At 41.0% G+C, this 19,234-nt stretch overlaps 1 protein-coding gene across 1 annotated transcript; it reads right to left on the bottom strand.

Annotated features, from left to right (window-relative positions):
* Positions 1-542: 542 nt before the first annotated feature.
* Positions 543-18,983, bottom strand: LOC123119676 (DNA repair protein RAD50). The gene is made up of 27 exons (XM_044539565.1): positions 18,570-18,983; positions 18,386-18,472; positions 17,778-17,945; positions 16,454-16,629; positions 16,150-16,264; positions 15,480-15,708; positions 15,224-15,402; positions 14,951-15,121; positions 14,568-14,672; positions 14,361-14,468; positions 13,973-14,184; positions 13,766-13,858; positions 13,088-13,215; positions 12,267-12,381; positions 12,055-12,184; positions 11,747-11,956; positions 10,870-11,078; positions 9,077-9,278; positions 4,558-4,727; positions 4,154-4,478; positions 3,599-3,724; positions 3,466-3,518; positions 1,938-2,088; positions 1,796-1,858; positions 1,558-1,691; positions 1,355-1,483; positions 543-815 (listed from the first exon to the last, which is right to left on the bottom strand). The coding sequence occupies exons 1-27, from the start codon at positions 18,690-18,692 to the stop codon at positions 776-778; spliced, it is 3,951 nt and encodes a 1,316-aa protein (XP_044395500.1). The 5' UTR covers positions 18,693-18,983; the 3' UTR covers positions 543-775.
* Between the last annotated feature and the right edge of the window lie 251 nt (positions 18,984-19,234).

Here is a 19,234-nt window from a genome sequence, read left to right as displayed (position 1 = left end):
TAGGGATGGGTTGTGCGTGTACGCGTTCATAGAGGTGAGTGTTCAAAGAAAATGTGGATTTTTTTTTGCAAGTTGCCAAGGCAAGGAATTAGATAATTTAATACAAAATTACCCTTGGCTAATTTGTTGATTAGTGGCAAGTAAATGTAGACCAAGAAAGGAAGAGATACAAAAAATCTATAGAGATACTATCCTTTTTCTCTACGAAAGATAGACAATGGGGAGAGATAATTTCCGTTCTTCTAGAGGTGTAAAAGAATAGGATTTAGAAGAAATACATCTTACATTATGAAATTTCATTTATCAAAATGCAGGTGCTATAAATGAACGTAGTGTATATACTAGTACTTTTTTCCAACTTTTTCTAGGTGTGGAAAAAATATTTTTGACGTAAAAAAAGGGCTCCTGGATATCAATTTCCTCTTGCGAGGAATGATTTCTGTAGGAAAGCAACCGTGCATTCTCCCAAGAATCCTTCATTTTTTCATTTTAAGAAAACATTTTTTTGTCATTAGACGACGTGGCTCAGCGTGGAGGATGCATGAGGAGTCAATTCAAGACTAAGGGAGAAGAGACAAGTCACAACACAGTACCACCTCCAGATTATATACAAGAATAAGCAGGCAATTGCATGCACAGAAACCAAACTAAAGAACCTACTACTAGTTCGCTGGTACCCACTTCTCTCCATGACAGCCCATCATAATGAACCGCACACACTTGGCCGGTAAAGGAGGATTAGCACTGGGAGCATATATGTTCCAAGCAAACATCGTTAGTCAAATATCTCTTGGGCTTCTATTTTGCTGTGTTGCCTGCAGGATTTTGTCAAAGGTAATATTAGCGCCGAAAACCAAATACTACAAGACTGAATATCTTTATCTTATTCAAAGTATCATTGCACAAATTTATGAATATTATCCAAGAAATAATATCAGCAGGTATGCATGCACTCCACACAACTTCAACATGCTTCTGAGGTCCACACGATTCTGAACAAAAACTTAAGAAGCATAGAATTGCAATGTCATGCAAAACGTCGAGTACTACAGAACTGAATTTGCAGGAATGCACTTGTTTGATTGCACCAAAGAGGGGGGAGGGGGGTGATTCTTCCCAATGGATTTTTTTCCTATAAAATGTAATGCAGTGGAATGCTTAGGAAAAATCCAATGGGGTAATACAATCCGACAAATCAAACAACCCTCATAAGGAGAATTTCCTAAGGATTTCAACCCTTCAGAATTCCTATGAACACCCTTTGAAATTTGAATCAAAGAGGCCTTGCACAGACGGAAGTGCAAACACTGGACGCACAGAAAAATATGCAAGAGACAACATTGCGTGAACTTACTGCTCATCCTTGGAGATTCGGTAATACTTCTCAGCAAGCTGCCTCTGACCGATAAGCTGAGCAAACCGCTCATCATGGGTGATTATAATAAGCTGGAAGTTCTCCTGGCCTTTCCTACTCTCCATTATTCTATGGCACACACAAGAGACTCTGTTAATGGTAAAGCTCCAAATAATAACAAATCGCCATGCCTGAAAGTTTACCTCAATAGGGCAGCAGCTAGGCTCTCAGCATTTGGTCCATCAAGATTGGTGGTTGGCTCATCCAGAGCTAATATGCCACAATTCAGACAGAATGTCTCTGCCAGTGCGAGTCTGATTATAAGAGAAGCAAGCACCTGAACAGCAGTGGAGATAACCATGAGATTTGTAGGATTGTATACGATTCATAAGATCATGCTAGCTGAAGTTTATGACAACAAAAGAAACAAAACAAGTTTACCTTCTGACCAGCACTGCATCGCCCCCGCATTTCCAGCTCAGCACCACCATTTTGCATGACAACCTACAATGCGGTTCAAACAGCCAAATGTAACAGTTGTCCAAGCAATCAGTTAGTAAAACGTGTAGCTAATTTAACTTACACGGTAGCTATATGATCGAGTGCCTGCACCCTCAGAATCAGAATTGATGCTTATGCAATCAATATCTTGGCCTCTGTATGTCTGCTGCCACAATTCCTTAATTATCTTATTTATCTCCTCCATTTTCATGGTATGGAACCGCATAAGAGCCCTACAGAAATACAAGTGTGCCATCATAAAGAAAGTTACGAAGCATCCATATATTTTATGGATAATTTTCTTGAAACCACCTTTTTTTTCTTGTCAAAATATCGACCACATGCCAACAAAGTTCCACAAAAAAATGCAGTTCTGTTATATCACGAAATTCAGAAGACCATGGCCCGCCATCAACACAATATCTGTTCCCAGGATTTCAGAAAAAACAGAATATTTCTCTTGTTGACCACTGAAGGTGGGCCACAACTCAGTTCTTAAAAAGTGTGGTGGTTTTCTGACATAATAATATAAAAGAAGTTGTAATTTGAGAAACTACTCAGAAGTGTGGTTCGTTGACAGTTTGACAAAAAAGGAAAAGTTTTAAGAAAAAAATACTCTATGTTGTACTACTCCCTCCACCTTGCCATCTTTATCTTGGTTTCATGATTTCTTAATCTATCCAGAAAGAAAAATGAGGACTAAAATTTTGATATTAGTAAGAGTAAATTTAGAGACGATATTGGACAAGTGAAATGCCCACCTTCAGATGCAACACAGTTTCAAGCTCAAATGTCGGTAGTTACTACCGTGAAGAAATATAAGAGTGTTTAGATCACTATAGTGATCTAAACACTCCTATATTTCTTTACAGAGGGAGTACTGATTAATGACAACTAACTGGTGAGTACTAGGGTTAAGTCTTATGACCTCAAATCAACTCTGGTATACATCCAGAACTAGTCATGTGTCAGTAGTGATGGGTATTATGGTTCAGTTTTACGGACTCAACGCTGATGCCATATTAGGTTGCAATATGCACCAACCCAAAAGCGAGTTCTTTTATATCATGCAGGGTACAGGCTCATTTGTTAGTGTTAATCTAGCATTGTGTTTCCCTTATTTATGAGTCACACGTACTTCTATACAGAATAGCCCAATGGTGACACCAGTAATAGTACATCAGACCCATTTTCATAACAGAAAGTATGTCTGAATTTTGAATTTTGGTTCATAAAGACAGGAGCACAATATACATGAAAATATGGAAACTAGCAATGTTTTGAGTTCACAAGGTGTTTGACATGGTAAGAATAATGGTGTAACCCGCCATATTTTCAGCCTATCACTACACTGAAGGGAAGCAAGTCTATCATTAAGGCAAAGAACAGAAAATTTTACTCCCCCCGTTCCAAAATACTTGTCGTGGTTTTAGTTCAACGACAAATATTTGGACACTACGTTTTGCTCGCGAAGTCACTGAGTTTTTTAGCAATGTCATTGACCCATCTAAGCTAAACGCCATATCATGCTAAAATTTCTGCGAGTCATTTTTGCCTCAACTATCAGTGAAAGGTCAGATTTGTCGTTTTTGTCATGAAAGGGTACTCACTTGTCCAAAGCAGCATAGTATCGGTCCAAGTCCTTATTTGCCATCTCAGTTGTCTGCGACCACATCAGCTTTCTCATCAAGTAATAAGATCATAAAGCTGGAGAAACTGAACCTGGAAGATCATGCCACCTACCTTTAGTTGAAGAAGTTGGTTAAAATATCTCTTCTCAATATCCTTGTATTGTGTCTGTTTAAGCTCAAGTTTGTGCTTTGAAATATTACTTTGGTAAACAGAAATTGTTCCTTGACACCTATTATACTGCAGGGATTGCCAAGAAAATCAAATATCAAGGTGTCAGCCATATTTGATAGAGTTTCATACTAAGAAATAGAGTAAAATGTATGGCGCGCCGTTGAACTTCCAAAGTTGTGTCACTTAGATACTTGCACTATGAAATTGCTCATTTTAGACCTTCTGTGCATTACGCAAATCAATTAGGCCAGGACATCTGATGACTCACTAATTTACCATAAGGACTAACACATGCATTTTCATATTACCAGGACCTGGGCGGCACACCTATGAAAAGTTGAAGGACGGGCGTACATTTTTACTCTTAAGAAATACGTAATATATGTACTAGCTGGCCAAATGCATGTTCATGATTCCCTAAATAGGTATGAGAAAAGAATGGCATCTTATTAGAGACAAGTTTGCCAATTATTAGGAATGAGAGAAACAGAATACCTCTGAAAGAAGCCTCTCCTTTTCTTGAGCATGCCGCTTAAGATCAGCTTCTATAGTAGACATGCTGCCAATGGAAAGCACATTATCTTCAAGTAACTCGATATCATGAGTAAGTCGATCCACTTCAGCCTTTGTTTTCCTGTAGTTCAGATTGTCATCAATGTTTCTTTTCAATTGATCTTGGCTCCGTAATAGCTGTTTGCTCTTGTCAAGCTCAACCGAGATGTCTTGCTTTCTTGCCTCACATTTCTGTAACTGAGACAGGGATAGGGTATGCCTTTCCTGCAACTCATTAAGCTTCTCTACTTTGTTTGAATCCAGGTACCTAAGAGGATATTTTTTTTAGACAAAGTAGTTAGTAAAGGGGCGACAAATTGAAAGAGCGGGAGTGGGAAAATATATACCCTTTGATGCGTGTGTTAAGGGTTCCAAGTACATCGATTTCTTGCTGGAATCCCCTTTTTCTTTCTGCCAGCTGATCATACTCCTGATCAAACCTTTCCTTCAAAGCTTTATACTCTTGCAACAAGCTTTCTCTCTCTTTTGACAATGGAACAAGAGCTTCTTCTAAATGCTGTGTCCATAAGAAATAAACATTTAGCATGTATTAGATCAGCATGCACAAGCGTAAGAGTTGCAGTGTCACTGATACACAAAACTACATAGGAGTACGACAGAAAGAATAATGAGATCATGCCTTCAGGGTTAAAATCTAGACCAACTGTCACAAGTTAATTTGCATGCACCCAGTACTACCCAAAGTTGGTCAAGAGAGCTGTAAGCCCATGACAGTAAACTGATCAAACTAGTGGGTGGCGAGACCTGACTGTTAACTAACAGTAAGTCAATGACCAGCACCAGCCAGTTAATATTACCCAGTTCCATATGAAACAGTGACCTACAACTGCACAAGTTACGTATCATATTATTAAAATAGAAGTCAAACAAGCCATTACGTTAATCCACATAGGCTAAAAAAATATTACCCATTGATCTAAATTACAACGATTGATAAGAGTTACGTACAACAATATTAGTCTACATAGACACATCTCATAGGACACGTACAATGTGCATAGACAAGTTTCATCGGACACCCATGGTCATACTGTAATAATATATTCGGAAGGTACACATACTACGTCTACTTGGATTGGCATATACGATTGGTGTCCAGCTAGACTTCCATCTAATACAACTTGCAGTGATTGACCTTTTGGTTACGGAAACTCTAGATGGCACTAAAATAGCTTGGATTCCTTCCGAATCAAATGCATGCAGTAGACAGCCAATTAATCAAGAAAAAAAATTAAAGTGAAGGTGCACTGTTGTACGGAGTAGTATTTATGCCATGACACACTCGTTGGTGTCAGAAATCAATCTGTGTGCTCCGTTGAATGCTCAACAACTCGATCAGACATGACGGAATGCAGCCCAATAGATTAGTATTAGAGTCTCAGCCATGGGTATGCATGCATGCAGTGACATTACCGACGATCTCATCCATGACTGCACACTAATCGACTTAACACACATATTTACAATTGATTTTGTATAGACTTATTTTCAAAAAGATTAAGAGGAAATATTGCAGGAAGATGTGACCACTTTTTTTGGTTTATAACAAAAGAGACAATTATAAGAACAATACTACACGTGACACACAAAGTTGACTTGATAGATTGCAATTATTTACAAGAACTCTTTTAACAAAATGAAAGTTACTTCACAAAAAAAATGCAAATTAAGTGTGGTCAGTTTTGAGACATGTGGAGACAGAGACCACAAGGTTTAATTATGAATCGTAGTTTAGACTGAATTCTCGAGGAAAAATAGCAATTAAGTACAAGTCACCATTTAGATTAAATTCCCAGAAATTTTATTATCAATCTTATGGTTAAGTTGATAGATATCAGGCAATAAAGGTGTCAAAGAGAAATTCGCAAAGCCTATTAATAAATTTGCTATCAATTTTTATGCGTAGATAATATCAAATTCATAAAGGGCTAACGCCTATTTATTTTTCTTATTTATCCTTAATGATTTATCAATGTTATGGTCACGGGATAAGGAAAGAACTATTATAATATTATAAATATTAAGTCTACCGTTCAAATGTGCGACCTATGCATATATTTTCAAATTAAAGTAAAAGTAAATCTTGCCCCATATGTATCGGCATGAACATACAAGCAACCATGAGAGGGACAGAGAGCTTGTCAACTTCAACTCTTCAAGAGCCCACGCACTGACTGGCTGTCTAATTTGCTTACCTTGTCCCCGCCCCCACGTCGCCACCGCCGCTCCCCGCAGCGCCGCCGCCGGACGGCCGGCCGGCGAAGCCGCGCCGCACCCAGGGAAGGTGGAGGCGGGGCGGCTTCGTTCCCCTTCCCGCGCCAGAGCCCCTCCCCCACCCCTCGATCTGGCCGGAGCCACTCCACCACCCCCCTCCGGTCCAGCGCCGCCTCCCTCGTCCTCTCCCCCCCCCCACGGGGCTCGTTCCCTCCTTGGCCAGATCCGCGGCGGCGGCGGCGCCCTGGTTCCCTGCGCGCTCGGCCCGGTCCGCCCAGATCCGATCTGGCAAAGCTCGCGGGCGCCCTCCCTCCCAACTGCTGCAGTCTCCTGCTGGTCCGGCGTCGGGCGCGGCGCACTTGGCTACGGCCTCTGCGTCCTCCCCTGCAGTCCGCCCATTCCCCACCTCTACGGCGCGGCTAGCCCTGCTGGTGCTGCCGTCGACTATGGGCTGGGCGCGTGACCTGCAACCGGTCTTCCTCCACTCCCGAGCCACGGAGATGGCTAAAGTGCGTAGGTGACGAGGCTACAGTGCTTGTGCAGTGACGGTGCTCCTCAAGGTGGGTGCTTGTTGGCGCTGCTCCGGCCTCGGCGACCTCGGGTCCGCGTCTCTCCGTTGCCCACGGTCGCTGGTGTCCTCTGTCGGGCAGCTCCGCCCTCGGTGACCCAGCAGTTGCGTCCTTTCCAACTCGCGTGGCTCACCGACGTCGCGATGGCTATGGCCACGGCAGCTCGGATCTGCGTCCCTCCAGTCCTAGCTAGCCGGCGTTGCGGATAGCAATCGCCCCACCCTCCTCGTGCTTTGCTCCGCCGCCTACCCTGCTCTGTACATCTCAAAGCCTCCCCTTTGGTCAGATCCAACGCTCGTGGGTCCGGAGGCAATGCCACCCTCCGACAGCAGGTGCAGCCCCGCCAATCGCCTTCCGACATGGTGGCTTCGACTAGTGCTGGCTTCCTCATCTTCGACTCCAGATATGGCGGCTTTGGGATTGCTCAGCCTTCGGCCGGGGCGAAACCCCTGCCCGGCTTGCCGGTGCTGGCAGCGGCGGCGTCTGCGGATGTCGTTAACTTCTTGAAGACGTTGTCAAGGCCCTCGGCTGAGCCCCTCCTCGAGCTCAGGGGAAACCCTAGGTCCTCCAGACCGGATGGCGATGGCGTCTCGGCATCGTATTCCTTCTTGAAGGCGCTATCTTGCTTGCTCGTGGTGTCCCCGGTTTTGGTTTTCGCGATGTTGGTATTCTCGCTGGTTCGACTTGGCCGCTATTGGTTCAGGCTTGGTAGGTCTAGCTGTGTTGTATCCCTTGTTCGGGCCGAGCATCCCTTGTCGCCCTGCTCCGGGCACCATGTTCACGCCTGTGTGCGTCCGTGTCATGTGATGTCCCCCTCTCTGTACTCATTCTATTCCTTCTATCAATGCAATGATACGCAAGCTTTGCGTATTCGCGAAAAAGAGAGAGAGAGAGAGATGACGATGTTCGTAATGAGGCGGACATGGTGGTGACGTACAAATTAAAACTACCTTTGAGTGATGGTCAAGGCGACACCAAAAAATCTTATCAGGTGGACAAAAACTTCTATTTACTAAATTCCAAATAAGAAATAAGAAGCAAGAAATAAAAGGTGTTAGCAAATTGGTCTTATTGCAAACAGTAAATACTAGAAAATTTATATGGACCAGCGTTGCTTTAAATATACTCCCTCCATCCGAAAATACTTGTCGGAAAATGGGTAAAAATGGATGTATCTAGAAGTAAAATACATCTAGATACATCCATTTCTCGACAAGTATTTCCGAACGTAGGGAGTACATAATAAAACGAAAAGAAAAATATTATTTGTCGATAAAAGCTATAATTATTCTCCCTATAAAAATTCAGAATAAGGAATAAAGAGAGGTAGCTAGCATCTTTTCTTAAATCAGACATTACATAAAATTTGCTGTAGATCTATGGTCAAGGAAAATAGAAATTTCATACTGTGGATAAAACTACAACCATTTTCTATATAAAAGTCAAGAAATACTGATAACAGATTTTCTATTACGAACTATGTATAAAAAGTTATATAAACGCAAGTGTAGATTGTATAGACAATTCAACATACAAACGACCGCTGGAATAAAAATAGCAATTCACTGACATCCGATAACATGCAATATGTAGCGATGAAAAAAATCATCAAAGTAACATGCATGTATGGACATGCATGTGTTGTTCTAGGAATTGAACAATATGAATGGTACCGATGTATCAACATGAATGGTTTTTTTCATATAGGAAAGTAGTTTGACATGAATCAAGCGGGGATAATCAAAATTATTAATGAATTGGTTAACACCGGTCAATGTAGTTCATGAGGACAAGAAGCAAGCGAGATGTGGTAGGTTGAGAAGTACCAACATATCATGTAGAGGAAAAACATATCATGGTAAGAAGAATCGACCGCCCAATACTAATGTGGCATGTCTACAAGCTTGTGTATCATGCAAAAGAAACATGTTGCCAGCGTATCTTATATCTCTTTGTGTATGCCAAAGACTACAACTTGACAGAAACGCACGGGCATATGTGCTAGTCACTAGAGAATATTAACTGGACCCATATTGCAGATAAATGGAAGTTCAATGAATACCTTCTGATCTAGGATCAGTTGCTCCTTTTCCTCGGCAAAATGTACCAAATCTTCTTCAGCCTTTTTGAACTTCAGCAATACACTTGAAGCTCTTAGTTTTTCTTCCCTAAGAGCATGCCACCGCATCTGAGCATTTGATAGATCCTCGCTAAGCATTTTTTGCTGATCCCTGAGATCGTCTACTTCACCAGTCAATGTGTCCCTGCCAGACAGACGTAAACAAACCAGTATAGTTGAGCCTCCAAGAGCAAGTCATAAAAGAAGTAAGACTAAACTAATTCAAATGTTTCATGGGTGACGGATTGAATATTCAACATTTGGACGCACTTAGCATATGTTTGGTTGATCACCAAAACCAACCCTACCAATATTTCGTCAATGACCAATGTTTTGGCTCTTTCTTGCATAATGTCAAACATACATGCCGGCTCCTTGGCCAACTCTAGTTCATTTTTTTCTTGCCAACATTGGCCAAAAAATGGGCCCAAAAACAATTTTTTGGTGGGATTGGCTTGGGCTCAAACCGAACACACCCTGCGAAAACTACGGATGAAAGAAAACCCGATTCATGTGCAAGTCCGGTTGAGTCTGGTTACTGAGTTGTTTGATGTTTGCAGTTGAACTAACATCTCACATTTTGCAGGCCTGGCGGGACCCGCTCCTGCATCCCTAGCGCACACAGTTGCAGAATGTGTAAACCAAAACATTTAAACATCCCTAATAACCTGTATTTGTGTGCTTAGTTGTGTAGGTAGCCAGTATAATATGGACCTCCGCATACAAATATGAAACGGATAGTTCTCTGTAGAAAAGGCAGCATCTATGAGAATGCAGAATGAATCCTTCACCAAATTCAATTGATAGCTACACAACAAATTAATCAGGGTAAAAGCGTATCCATGTGTGTGTCACAAAAGGAATATCCTCCTTCATTGGTAAACCAGAAAAGCTTAAGCACTTGCTTTCATTTCACAGGCCAACAAAATAGGAATAGTCTATGAACATGATAGAAGCACATAAAGAAACTATTCTCAGTCTTTCACTTATGTGAGAACAGGCTTTCTTTAAATCCCATCCAGAGAACCAAAGGATAATGACTGAGACACTACAAAGCAAAAGCAACACTGACGGCACACATGCATCATGCATATGCTCTATTGACTGTTAGGAAAGAGAAGGAGGAGCTGCAAGCTCCTCTCAAAGCTTCACCTAGACTCTCATGTATAGATCACTGCATAGCCATGTCTCCTCTACCTTCGTAAAATTCTCTCCTCTCATAAATATTTTTATGTTTCTATCTCTATGTTTCTTTCATAAAATTTACTGTCAAGGGCTCAAGGCCTCCCATACAGTTTTCAGTTAAGAAAAAAAAAGGAAACGAATAGAGAAGAGAAAGCAAAAGGGCAACGATATACATGGTAAGTTTGGTTGGACGATGATGTGGATCAAGGATGGTTGGGATGGATCATGGGTGAGAAAATAAAAAGAAGAAAAATGAAGGAGCTACGAGGGAACGCTGAGATTAATTCTTGCATGCTAAAGAAGAAAAACGCACCCTAAAGAAGTCTCCTATGTTCTGTTCCGTAAATCAAAAAATGAGTTACTGGAGCTAGAAGGGTCTCAAGTGGTGGGGGTAAGGGAGAGTCAATTTCTAATCCCGTGTGATACTAGAACTAGAATTTAGTTGCCTGAAGAACTACTTTCTCAATTTCCCAACAGAGGGTCTTATAATTCTAGGCCGTGGAAATTGCATCTGAGTATTAGCAAGTTTGTTCCCCATCGAAAATCATTACCTTGCCCTCTGCACAGAGATCAGCTCCAACTGAATTTCGTCGACAGATTTAACACCTTGGCCACGAGAATCAAGCTTATATTCAAGATCTTTGACTTGTGGTTCTAACTCCTGTATTTCTTGCACATGCCTGTCGATAGTATCAACTGGACGTAACAAGACTTCCACTCCATCCCTGTCCATTTTAACTTGAGCAAGAACACTCACAAGCTGCAACGCATCAAGCATACAAGTCAAAGCAAAATAGAAAAGACATCATGAATTATGTTTATAACAGATGCTGCTGCTTGGTAACTAAAAGTAAAAACCCATGTTTCTCTGGAGGCAGTGCACCTGAAGTGCATCTGCAAAAGGTTCAAGTGAAGTTTCTCAAACGACAGTGCGCCTATCTAAAATACCAGACCATTATATCAATTACCCAAAGTACAGAAATTTTCCTCAATTTCATGAAAGAAGCCAATCCAACAGCACACATTGTCGAAGTGCTTAAGCTTAAGAACAGCTCAAACAACCATCATATGGATGTGACCTAGGAGATTTGCAAACAAAATAATCTACCAGCCCTCTGAAGAGGATGAAACATTCCATGGCCTAGTCCCAGAGAGCATAATATCTACACAAGTAGACTTGTACATCTGTATTATAGACTGATTTACTACATCTTGACACTTGACGTGGAGAAAGGGTCGCTAGAATTATGCCTCAGGAGTGGAGAATCTTCATTAGGACACATAGTAGAGCTAAGAAATATTTCAGTTTGAGAGTAATTTGGTTAAGAGAAACACAGGTCATCTAAGGTATTATGTTCGACTGTATCTATCTTTATTTTGCGTATGATGAGAATAGAAAATAAAGTGCTGTCAATAGGGAGGACTAACATCATCAGATATCTGTTCCTTCTCACTTTTATCTGCCGAAAGTTGTTCCAAATCCTTCTCTGCTAAAGGTATAGTCTCTTTCTCCAGTTTCACATATTCATCATAAATCACACGGAGATTATCCAATTGATTGAATAAGTCTTCAGCAACTGATAAGTTCTCTGCCAGCACTTTCAAGCGCTCTGCGGTACTTGTACCTGTTGTCCTTTGCTGAAAGATGCAGCATACAACAGAAAGAAATCATCCACCACAAAGTAACTCTAATCAAACGAAAAATGCAGCACTCTCATGCTTACTAGATTACCCACCTTCTTTACAAAGAGGTCCTCTTCATCAGGTGTGAAAGCACGATCACAGCAAGGACACTTGTGATGCTGTCGGGCCACTTTTTCAAAAGGTTCATACATTTGCCGCATTCCCTTAGCATAACTGAAATTACTGCAAATAGGAAGAAAGCATTGAATTTGGGCATCAAAATGAGGTGTGGCTTAAAGAGATAGCTACAGTTATGGATACCTACTTTGTCTGTTTATCTCTCTCGTCCATGGCATCTTTCAGAATCTTGGGGTAAGCGTTGATGTCAACAGATACCTTAGCAATGGATTGAAGTTTCGAGTTCAGATGCTTTCTTTTTGCTGCACGAAAGATAACATTTACGCATAAAACTGCAGTATTGGCAGAATAAATAACTAAAGCCTATGGAGTTTTTGCTTAGAATTTTAGTACATATCAATATATTATTTCTCTCAGCGAGACACTTGGATGTTGACCTAGGTGAGCAAGCCAATTCGTGCTTCAGTTTAACTCGGTTAAATCGAACAACTAATGGCTTATGTGACACATTGGTTTGATACTGCATTCATCAAATTGAAACACTAGTTACCCTTGATCCCTATGTAGTGACAGTTGGAACCACTACAAGGTTTATACTACACTATGAGATAGAAATCGAGCATGCACAATAGTGCAATGTGGTGCATTGTCCAAGACATTCCTTCGACATGATAATCAAAATGGATCTTTCACATACTTTGATTACCCTCACTTTGTTCTGGATAAGAATGTAACTGTAGGTCAGGGAAATTTTGCCCAAGGAACAATTTCAACTGCATAGACTGACTCTACTTAGTTGGCAGTGAATCTGTCATCGTTCCAACATAGCAACTCAAAATGATGGAATGATAATACATCTTAAAAGGCAAAAGAGAGATGTAGTGTGCTGTGTGCACCTCTCAGATTTTGATTCCAAATTTCATACATAGTGGAGCTTTTACATGCCAAAGAAGCATCATCAACTTTGTATGAAATAAGTAAGCGTGCAGTGATCATATCTAAATTTACCATCCAAAACTTTTTGGAGCTTTGCCAAGTGGCTTTTAGCAGCATCAATTTTCATTTGTGCCAATTTCAACTGTTGTTCCGCTTCCTGAGATTTTGAGTTCAAATCATTGTATTCTGAGTCTACAGACCTGCGTCAAGCAGAGTTTTGTGGCAACATTAATAAACAGCACCAGAAAATATAAAATGCCAAATGTAGTATAATCCATAAGGAAGAATGAAAGCATAATAAATTAATAGATTACTAGTTGGGTGTGTCAAAGTAACATGCATAGTAACATGCATAACTTTTTTTTCGCGTCAGGATGGAAGCTTAACAGATTGCTAGTTCAAGAACAGAATGGGATGTGTAGGCCTAGACGCCGCATTAACAGACTAGACCTTTGAAATACACATCCATATGTGAATGTTTACAACTAACATGTATGCTTAAACTGGATACATACTTATTGTGCACATGATTGATCAAACTGTACCTCGTTAGAGATACTACTACTGCCTGTACAGTAACCAACAATGGCATGAACAGGAAAGATGAATTGCATCGGAGGAAGTCAATATATTGCAGGTTTACATAGGTAACTTCAGTTTGATAATATGAGCCAAAATAGGACATATTATGCACCAGAAAATCACTAAGAGAGGCGATTAAGCATATCAATAAAGCACTTCGACACAAACCCGAAAGCTTGAGTAATCTCCTTCTTGACATCCTTCTCATGAGGAAGCCTTCCCTTAAGGACACTTCTAAATTTATCCTTATGTTCATCATATCTGCATTTTATATCGTGTTATCTCAATCTTCATAACGAAAGAATTGGTATTGGAATATAACAAACAATAAAACCGTAGCACAGATAAAAATTAAAAGGGAAAGGAAAGAAGTACATCTTTTTAAGTTTCTTCTTGCACTTCTCCAACTCATCCTTCTTGAGTTCTAATTTTACTCTGTCATCAGCATCAGTTGCTATGTTATCTTTCTCTCGGTGAAGTGCTTTTATCTTGTGATCCAAGGTATATATCTCTGAGCGCTTCTGACTTATAATCAAATCATAGTCTCTTTCTCCCAGCGCAATTGTCTTCCTCTCAACTTCAATTTGCTATTCAAATCACAATGGGACACTTATTTAGAATTAAGAGCGTTAAACTTAGAGAGATATAACTTACTTATAGATGTAAGCAAAGTGAAAACAAATCAACCTAACAGACCAACCAAGTACAGGTATATAACGATGAATAGATCCAATGGACAATGATAGTTAGGTTAAATAAATACCAGATGCCGCTCTCTTTCATCAATACGGGCCAGATTATGCCTTGAAAGCTCCGTCTCTGCGGCATCTCGCTCATTCTCTTTATCTTTTATGCGCCTTAAAACACCTATCTGGAAAGCGTTCGATATATTATATTAATGAATGGTATCTGATGTATCAGTTACGGAACATCATGCATGTGCAAGTCCACTGTTGTTTCCATTACTAACCTTAGATTCCTTCTTAGATTGTATCTGGCCATCAACTTCAGAGTAGCGAGCATTTACTTTAAGATAACGTCCCCAAAGAAATTCTAACTGTGTCTCATTAGTTTTCTGCTTAAGAAAAGGAATTTGATTACCAAGGGACATACTTGATAAGAATGCAGGTCTTCAGCATTTCCTAATTAATTGCACTGCACAGATGCTTTTGATAAGTATGGTAAAGCAAGAAACCTTGCATGAATATCATGGAACCACTAAGATTACAAACAAAAATAGGCAGCAAAATGAATGCCTAGAAAACGTTAAGTGCGATACAAAAAAAAAAAGTTCACATGGAAGTGTTTAATTTTGCAACTAAATTCCAAAATACGAAGAATAGATATTATAACCTTCTTTTCCTGCAAATCGTCCTCGAGATTCGATAGTCTTGCTTTAGTTCTGTTTGTAAGGTTCATGGCAATATCATTGGTAAAAGGAGCATCAGGAACTGGCCCGAGATTATGTTTATTGAATATCGTTCTGATGGCTGAATCTCTTTCATGCTTCACGGACATGTGAGCCTGAAAACAAGATACTTGTATTTAACCTTGTGTCACAATGTCCACTATCATTTACGAATGGTCAAGCCAGTCAAAAGAAAGAATAAAGGATTACAGTATTACATCAGCTTCTGCCTGGAGCTTTCCTATTTCGCGTGTTGAATCATTGATGGTCTCAGATAGCAGAGAGCTTTTTGCATATTCATCATTCATCTCTCTTTCAAGTTTAGCGATTTTCGTTTCCAGTAATGCAATTTTTTCTTCAAATTTTGTTTGCCACTCCTTCAGCTCCTCATCAGTATCTAAATGAAGCAAGGTAAACTGTCATTATGCTGAGAAGGAACCATTTGAGTGATGGGCATGATGAGGAATTGCTTACCTTCATTTTCCTCAGAAAGAGCAGCATACTGTTGCTGCTGAAGTGTAAAATATGTACTTCTAGCAGTTGCTTTGGTGCTAATTTGCTCCTGAAGTTTCCTCAAATCCACCATACTTGTTTCGGTACGAAGGATTTTGTTTTCCACAGCTTGGATGTTTGTTTTCAGGTCCTCCATTTGAGTTTTTAAGGCGTCTGACTTCTCTTGATCTTGTGCAATACTGTCACGAAGCTGTGAAAGTAAGGAAATTAAACTAATATTAAAAGCAACATACCCTTCAAAAAATTAAACTAAATTGCAGCAGAAGTGTAGAACAGATTAATTTTCAGTGCACATTCAAGTGTTCAATGTTGCTGCACATGAATACTGACATGAGCTCGTAAATGCAGTGACTCAAATTGAGCTGACAAGTATGCCAACGAAAGAGTAAAGGAAGCAGAAATTAAGTAGTCTACTAGGGTAATGTGAATTGTGAAGTGTAATGAATCGGTGTCACCTATTATAGGGAGTTTATTTGTATATCACCTCCATTTATATTCTATACATATATATCCCCCATGGTGGTAACATAACACAAAGTAGGGTGGTAACACAACAGAAAGTAGGATTCTAGAAACATATCACATAGTTGTGAAAATAAATGAAAACATATAAATAGAAGATACAAATTACCCTGTATGCTTGATCTTTAAGAGTCTGAAGGTTCTCCAACTTTAACCTAAAAGTCTTGATTTCTTGTGCTTGGTCCTTGTGAAGTTTCTTTATGACTTCGAGAGCTTTGGTATAGCTGTACATTAGGAAATTAAGGTAGTGAGATGCTAGTTTTGACATCATCTCCCCACTTTCACAGAAAGATTAGCCTCCAGAGAAGTGGAGACTACACCATCTTAAACAGAATGCAACAATCAAATAAGAAAATTTATGGCCTTAATCGGAGCTTCTAAATAATGAAGTAAATAGTAATGCATTCACATACCGGGTAGCAGAAAAGATGTCGTCAAACTTTTTCTTAAGTGTTGAAGGGTCCTGTAATGGCCAATTGGATTCGTCTTGGTGCACAAATATAACATTCTCCAATATAGCCTTCGAAACACCCATTAGGGCTGGAATTTCCCTATCCATATCAGCGCATCTGTAGCTGAGACAAACCTTCTGAGCTCAGCAATAAAAACCGATCAGTGAGGATATGATTTTATAGAACATTTTCAGCAGTACTCCATTAAAGCTAATAGGCTTCTAGGGCTACACAACTTAAGTATGCTACTATAATGGTATCACTTGGAATCAATCAAAGAACTGCTGTGAAAAATCAATTGTCCAGATTCAAAATTTCCATTGTCTTGATTCACATGAATTAATTTTTCCTATGTGCAAATCTATCGCCCTACTTGCAGTTGGGAATATAATGTATAAAAAACAGAGGAGTGCTCTAGAAAAGATTTTCTATGGCCAGACGCAAACATAACAAGGGACAAAGTAAATCATATGCCCTTTCAGATATTAGAAAAAATACATGGTTCACAAGGCATGTTAACTGTTCTAATCTTTTTGGTATACTTCCAACCAAATGGGGCAAAATAGCATTTAGTTTGTCTTTCAGTATATAAAGTGAGAGAAAGTTCCAAGCGAGTGTAAGTTATAAAGGCGTTTGAAAGCAGAATAAATCGCAGTCAGCTCCAAAAGGCTGGAGTAAGTAGAACTCTTGACCAAATGGGGCAAAATAGCATTTAGTTTCTCTTTCAGTGTATAAAGTGAGAGAAAGTTCCAAGCGAGTGTAAGTTATAAAGGCGTTTGAAAGCAGAATAAATCGCAGTCAGCTCCAAAAGGCTGGAGTAAGAAGTCGAACTCTTGACCATCGGGGTAGATGGAAGTATATCACAGGGATTTTAAAACAATTGACATGTTTTGTGAACCAGTCTCTGTGTATGTACCCATGGGAGCAGCAGTACTGGATCATAGTTCTATAACAGAGATGCATACAACAACTCACATCATTTTAATGATGCTTTGAAACAGCAACAGAAGCAAGTTTTTTTTTTCGGGGGGGGGGGGGGGGGGGCACTTAGTGCCATAAGCCGAATGCAAGTACATTATGGCAATATAAATAACAGAAACCTAAACAGTAGGCATGACAACGCATTGGTTTTTCCAGAACCGAAGTTTAAACAACCTTCTGCGCTGAGTTCGGGCATAACCCAGGAATTACATGAATAACCCAAACATCAATACAACAGAATTAACATAACTGATTGCAAAGCACATGAAGCAACTTGAAAGCCAAAGGAGGGGGGAAAAGGGACCTCGCCCGTGTGTGGATTTATAGTCTGGAGGACGCTCTCGATTGCCTTAAACTCCATCTTTGATGCCTTCTGGGTAAGCTGGAAAGAGCGGATGCACACCACATCCTTTCCTGCTGCTGTCTTAAACCGCAGCTTAATCTGCCCTTTCGTTTCGGTTTCACCTGCTACCTAAATCTCACAAACATGTATAAAAGTAAGAATCGAAAAGAGAATGAGTACAACATAAGAAAAGAACAACCTTATGATAGTATTGATCCAAACAACACCGGGCACAAATTCGACTAAAGCTCATAGCACACCTCAAGTCAGAGGCATCAAATTTTCCCATGTGCAAGCAAGTGCTAGAGCACACAGGATTTCGACAGACCTTAAAATCCACAAAGCCCAGAGACCCTCTCTAATTGGACCCCGATTAAACCTATAGAGCAGCACGACCCAATGCCCTCGGCCACACACATACTTGCACGCGCACACACTACCACCGCCGCCATTCCCCAATCAGTAAAACATCTCCCAAGTCCAGGTCAGCAGCAGAGAGCACAAGGCCTTACGGACAGCACTGAGACCCCGAATAGTGAACGGTGAGGTCAAAACGGACGGCGCATTACCTTGGGGTCATGGACGAAGGTGTGGCCGGAGCGGGAGTTGGGGGGCAACTCGCCGGTGCAGGACAGCTTCAGGCACTCGATGATGGTCTGCGGAAATCCAAAAGAACCCAGACCATGAATGAATCGGCGCATACACACGGCATACAGTGGAACAGGATGAGTAGATTGGATTGGTGGGCATTACGGTTTTGCCGGCTCCGTTGGAGCCGACGATGAGGGTGAGGGGCTTGAAGAAGGTGATGACGTTCTTGTTCTCCGGGTCGAAGCTCCGGATCCCCTTGATCAGCATCTTGTCCACCGTGCTCATCTTGGCCCCCAAATCCTATCCCTCCTCCAACTCCTCCCCTCCTGTCCCTCCTCGCCCCCTCCTCTCTTGCTTCGGCCCCTTCGGATTCCCTCCCACGCCGGTGCCGCCTCCGGCGTTGCTGCTTGCGTTGGCGTGTTACAATGATCTACCCTATGGGCGTGGGCGTGTGGAGGAATCCATCTATTGCTCCGCCATGGACGGGGGAGACGGGCGGGCGAAGGAAGGAGGCGGAGAAAATGGTGGGGAAGAGGCGTTCTATTTGGAATTTTGGGATTTTGGCCTCTGGGGGTTAGGGTTTGGACTTTGGACCGGGGGCGACTAGGATAGAAACTGGACCTCCGGTGGAAAAAAATATAGAAAGCCTCGCCCCGAGCCGTTAGATTGGAGTTGGATGGCACAGATCTTGGTGGAGGAATCTGTAGGAACAAGTACAGGATTTTGTGCGAAAGAAACCCTCGCTTTTAGCTATTTTAGAGCATCTCTGGCAGATTCCGTATAACTCCGGTGAAGTGCGTTTTTGCGGCCGGTTTACGGGGCGGGCC

Source organism: Triticum aestivum, chromosome 5D (genome assembly GCF_018294505.1).
Source record: "Triticum aestivum cultivar Chinese Spring chromosome 5D, IWGSC CS RefSeq v2.1, whole genome shotgun sequence".
NCBI lineage: Eukaryota > Viridiplantae > Streptophyta > Magnoliopsida > Poales > Poaceae > Triticum > Triticum aestivum.
The sequence above is the reverse complement of the archived record's forward strand: the minus strand, read 5'-3'. Positions and strand labels throughout refer to the sequence as shown.

Coding starts and splice junctions, on each gene's coding strand:
- LOC123119676 (XM_044539565.1), bottom strand. CDS start 18,692: ATGAGCACGGTGGACAAGATGCTGATCAAGGGGATCCGGAGCTTCGAC. Junction 18,473..18,569: donor CCAACGGAGCCGGCAAAACC/GTAATGCCCACC, acceptor GGATTTCCGCAG/ACCATCATCGAGTGCCTGAA. Junction 16,265..16,453: donor GACATCTTTTCTGCTACCCG/GTATGTGAATGC, acceptor CCTAATGTACAG/CTATACCAAAGCTCTCGAAG.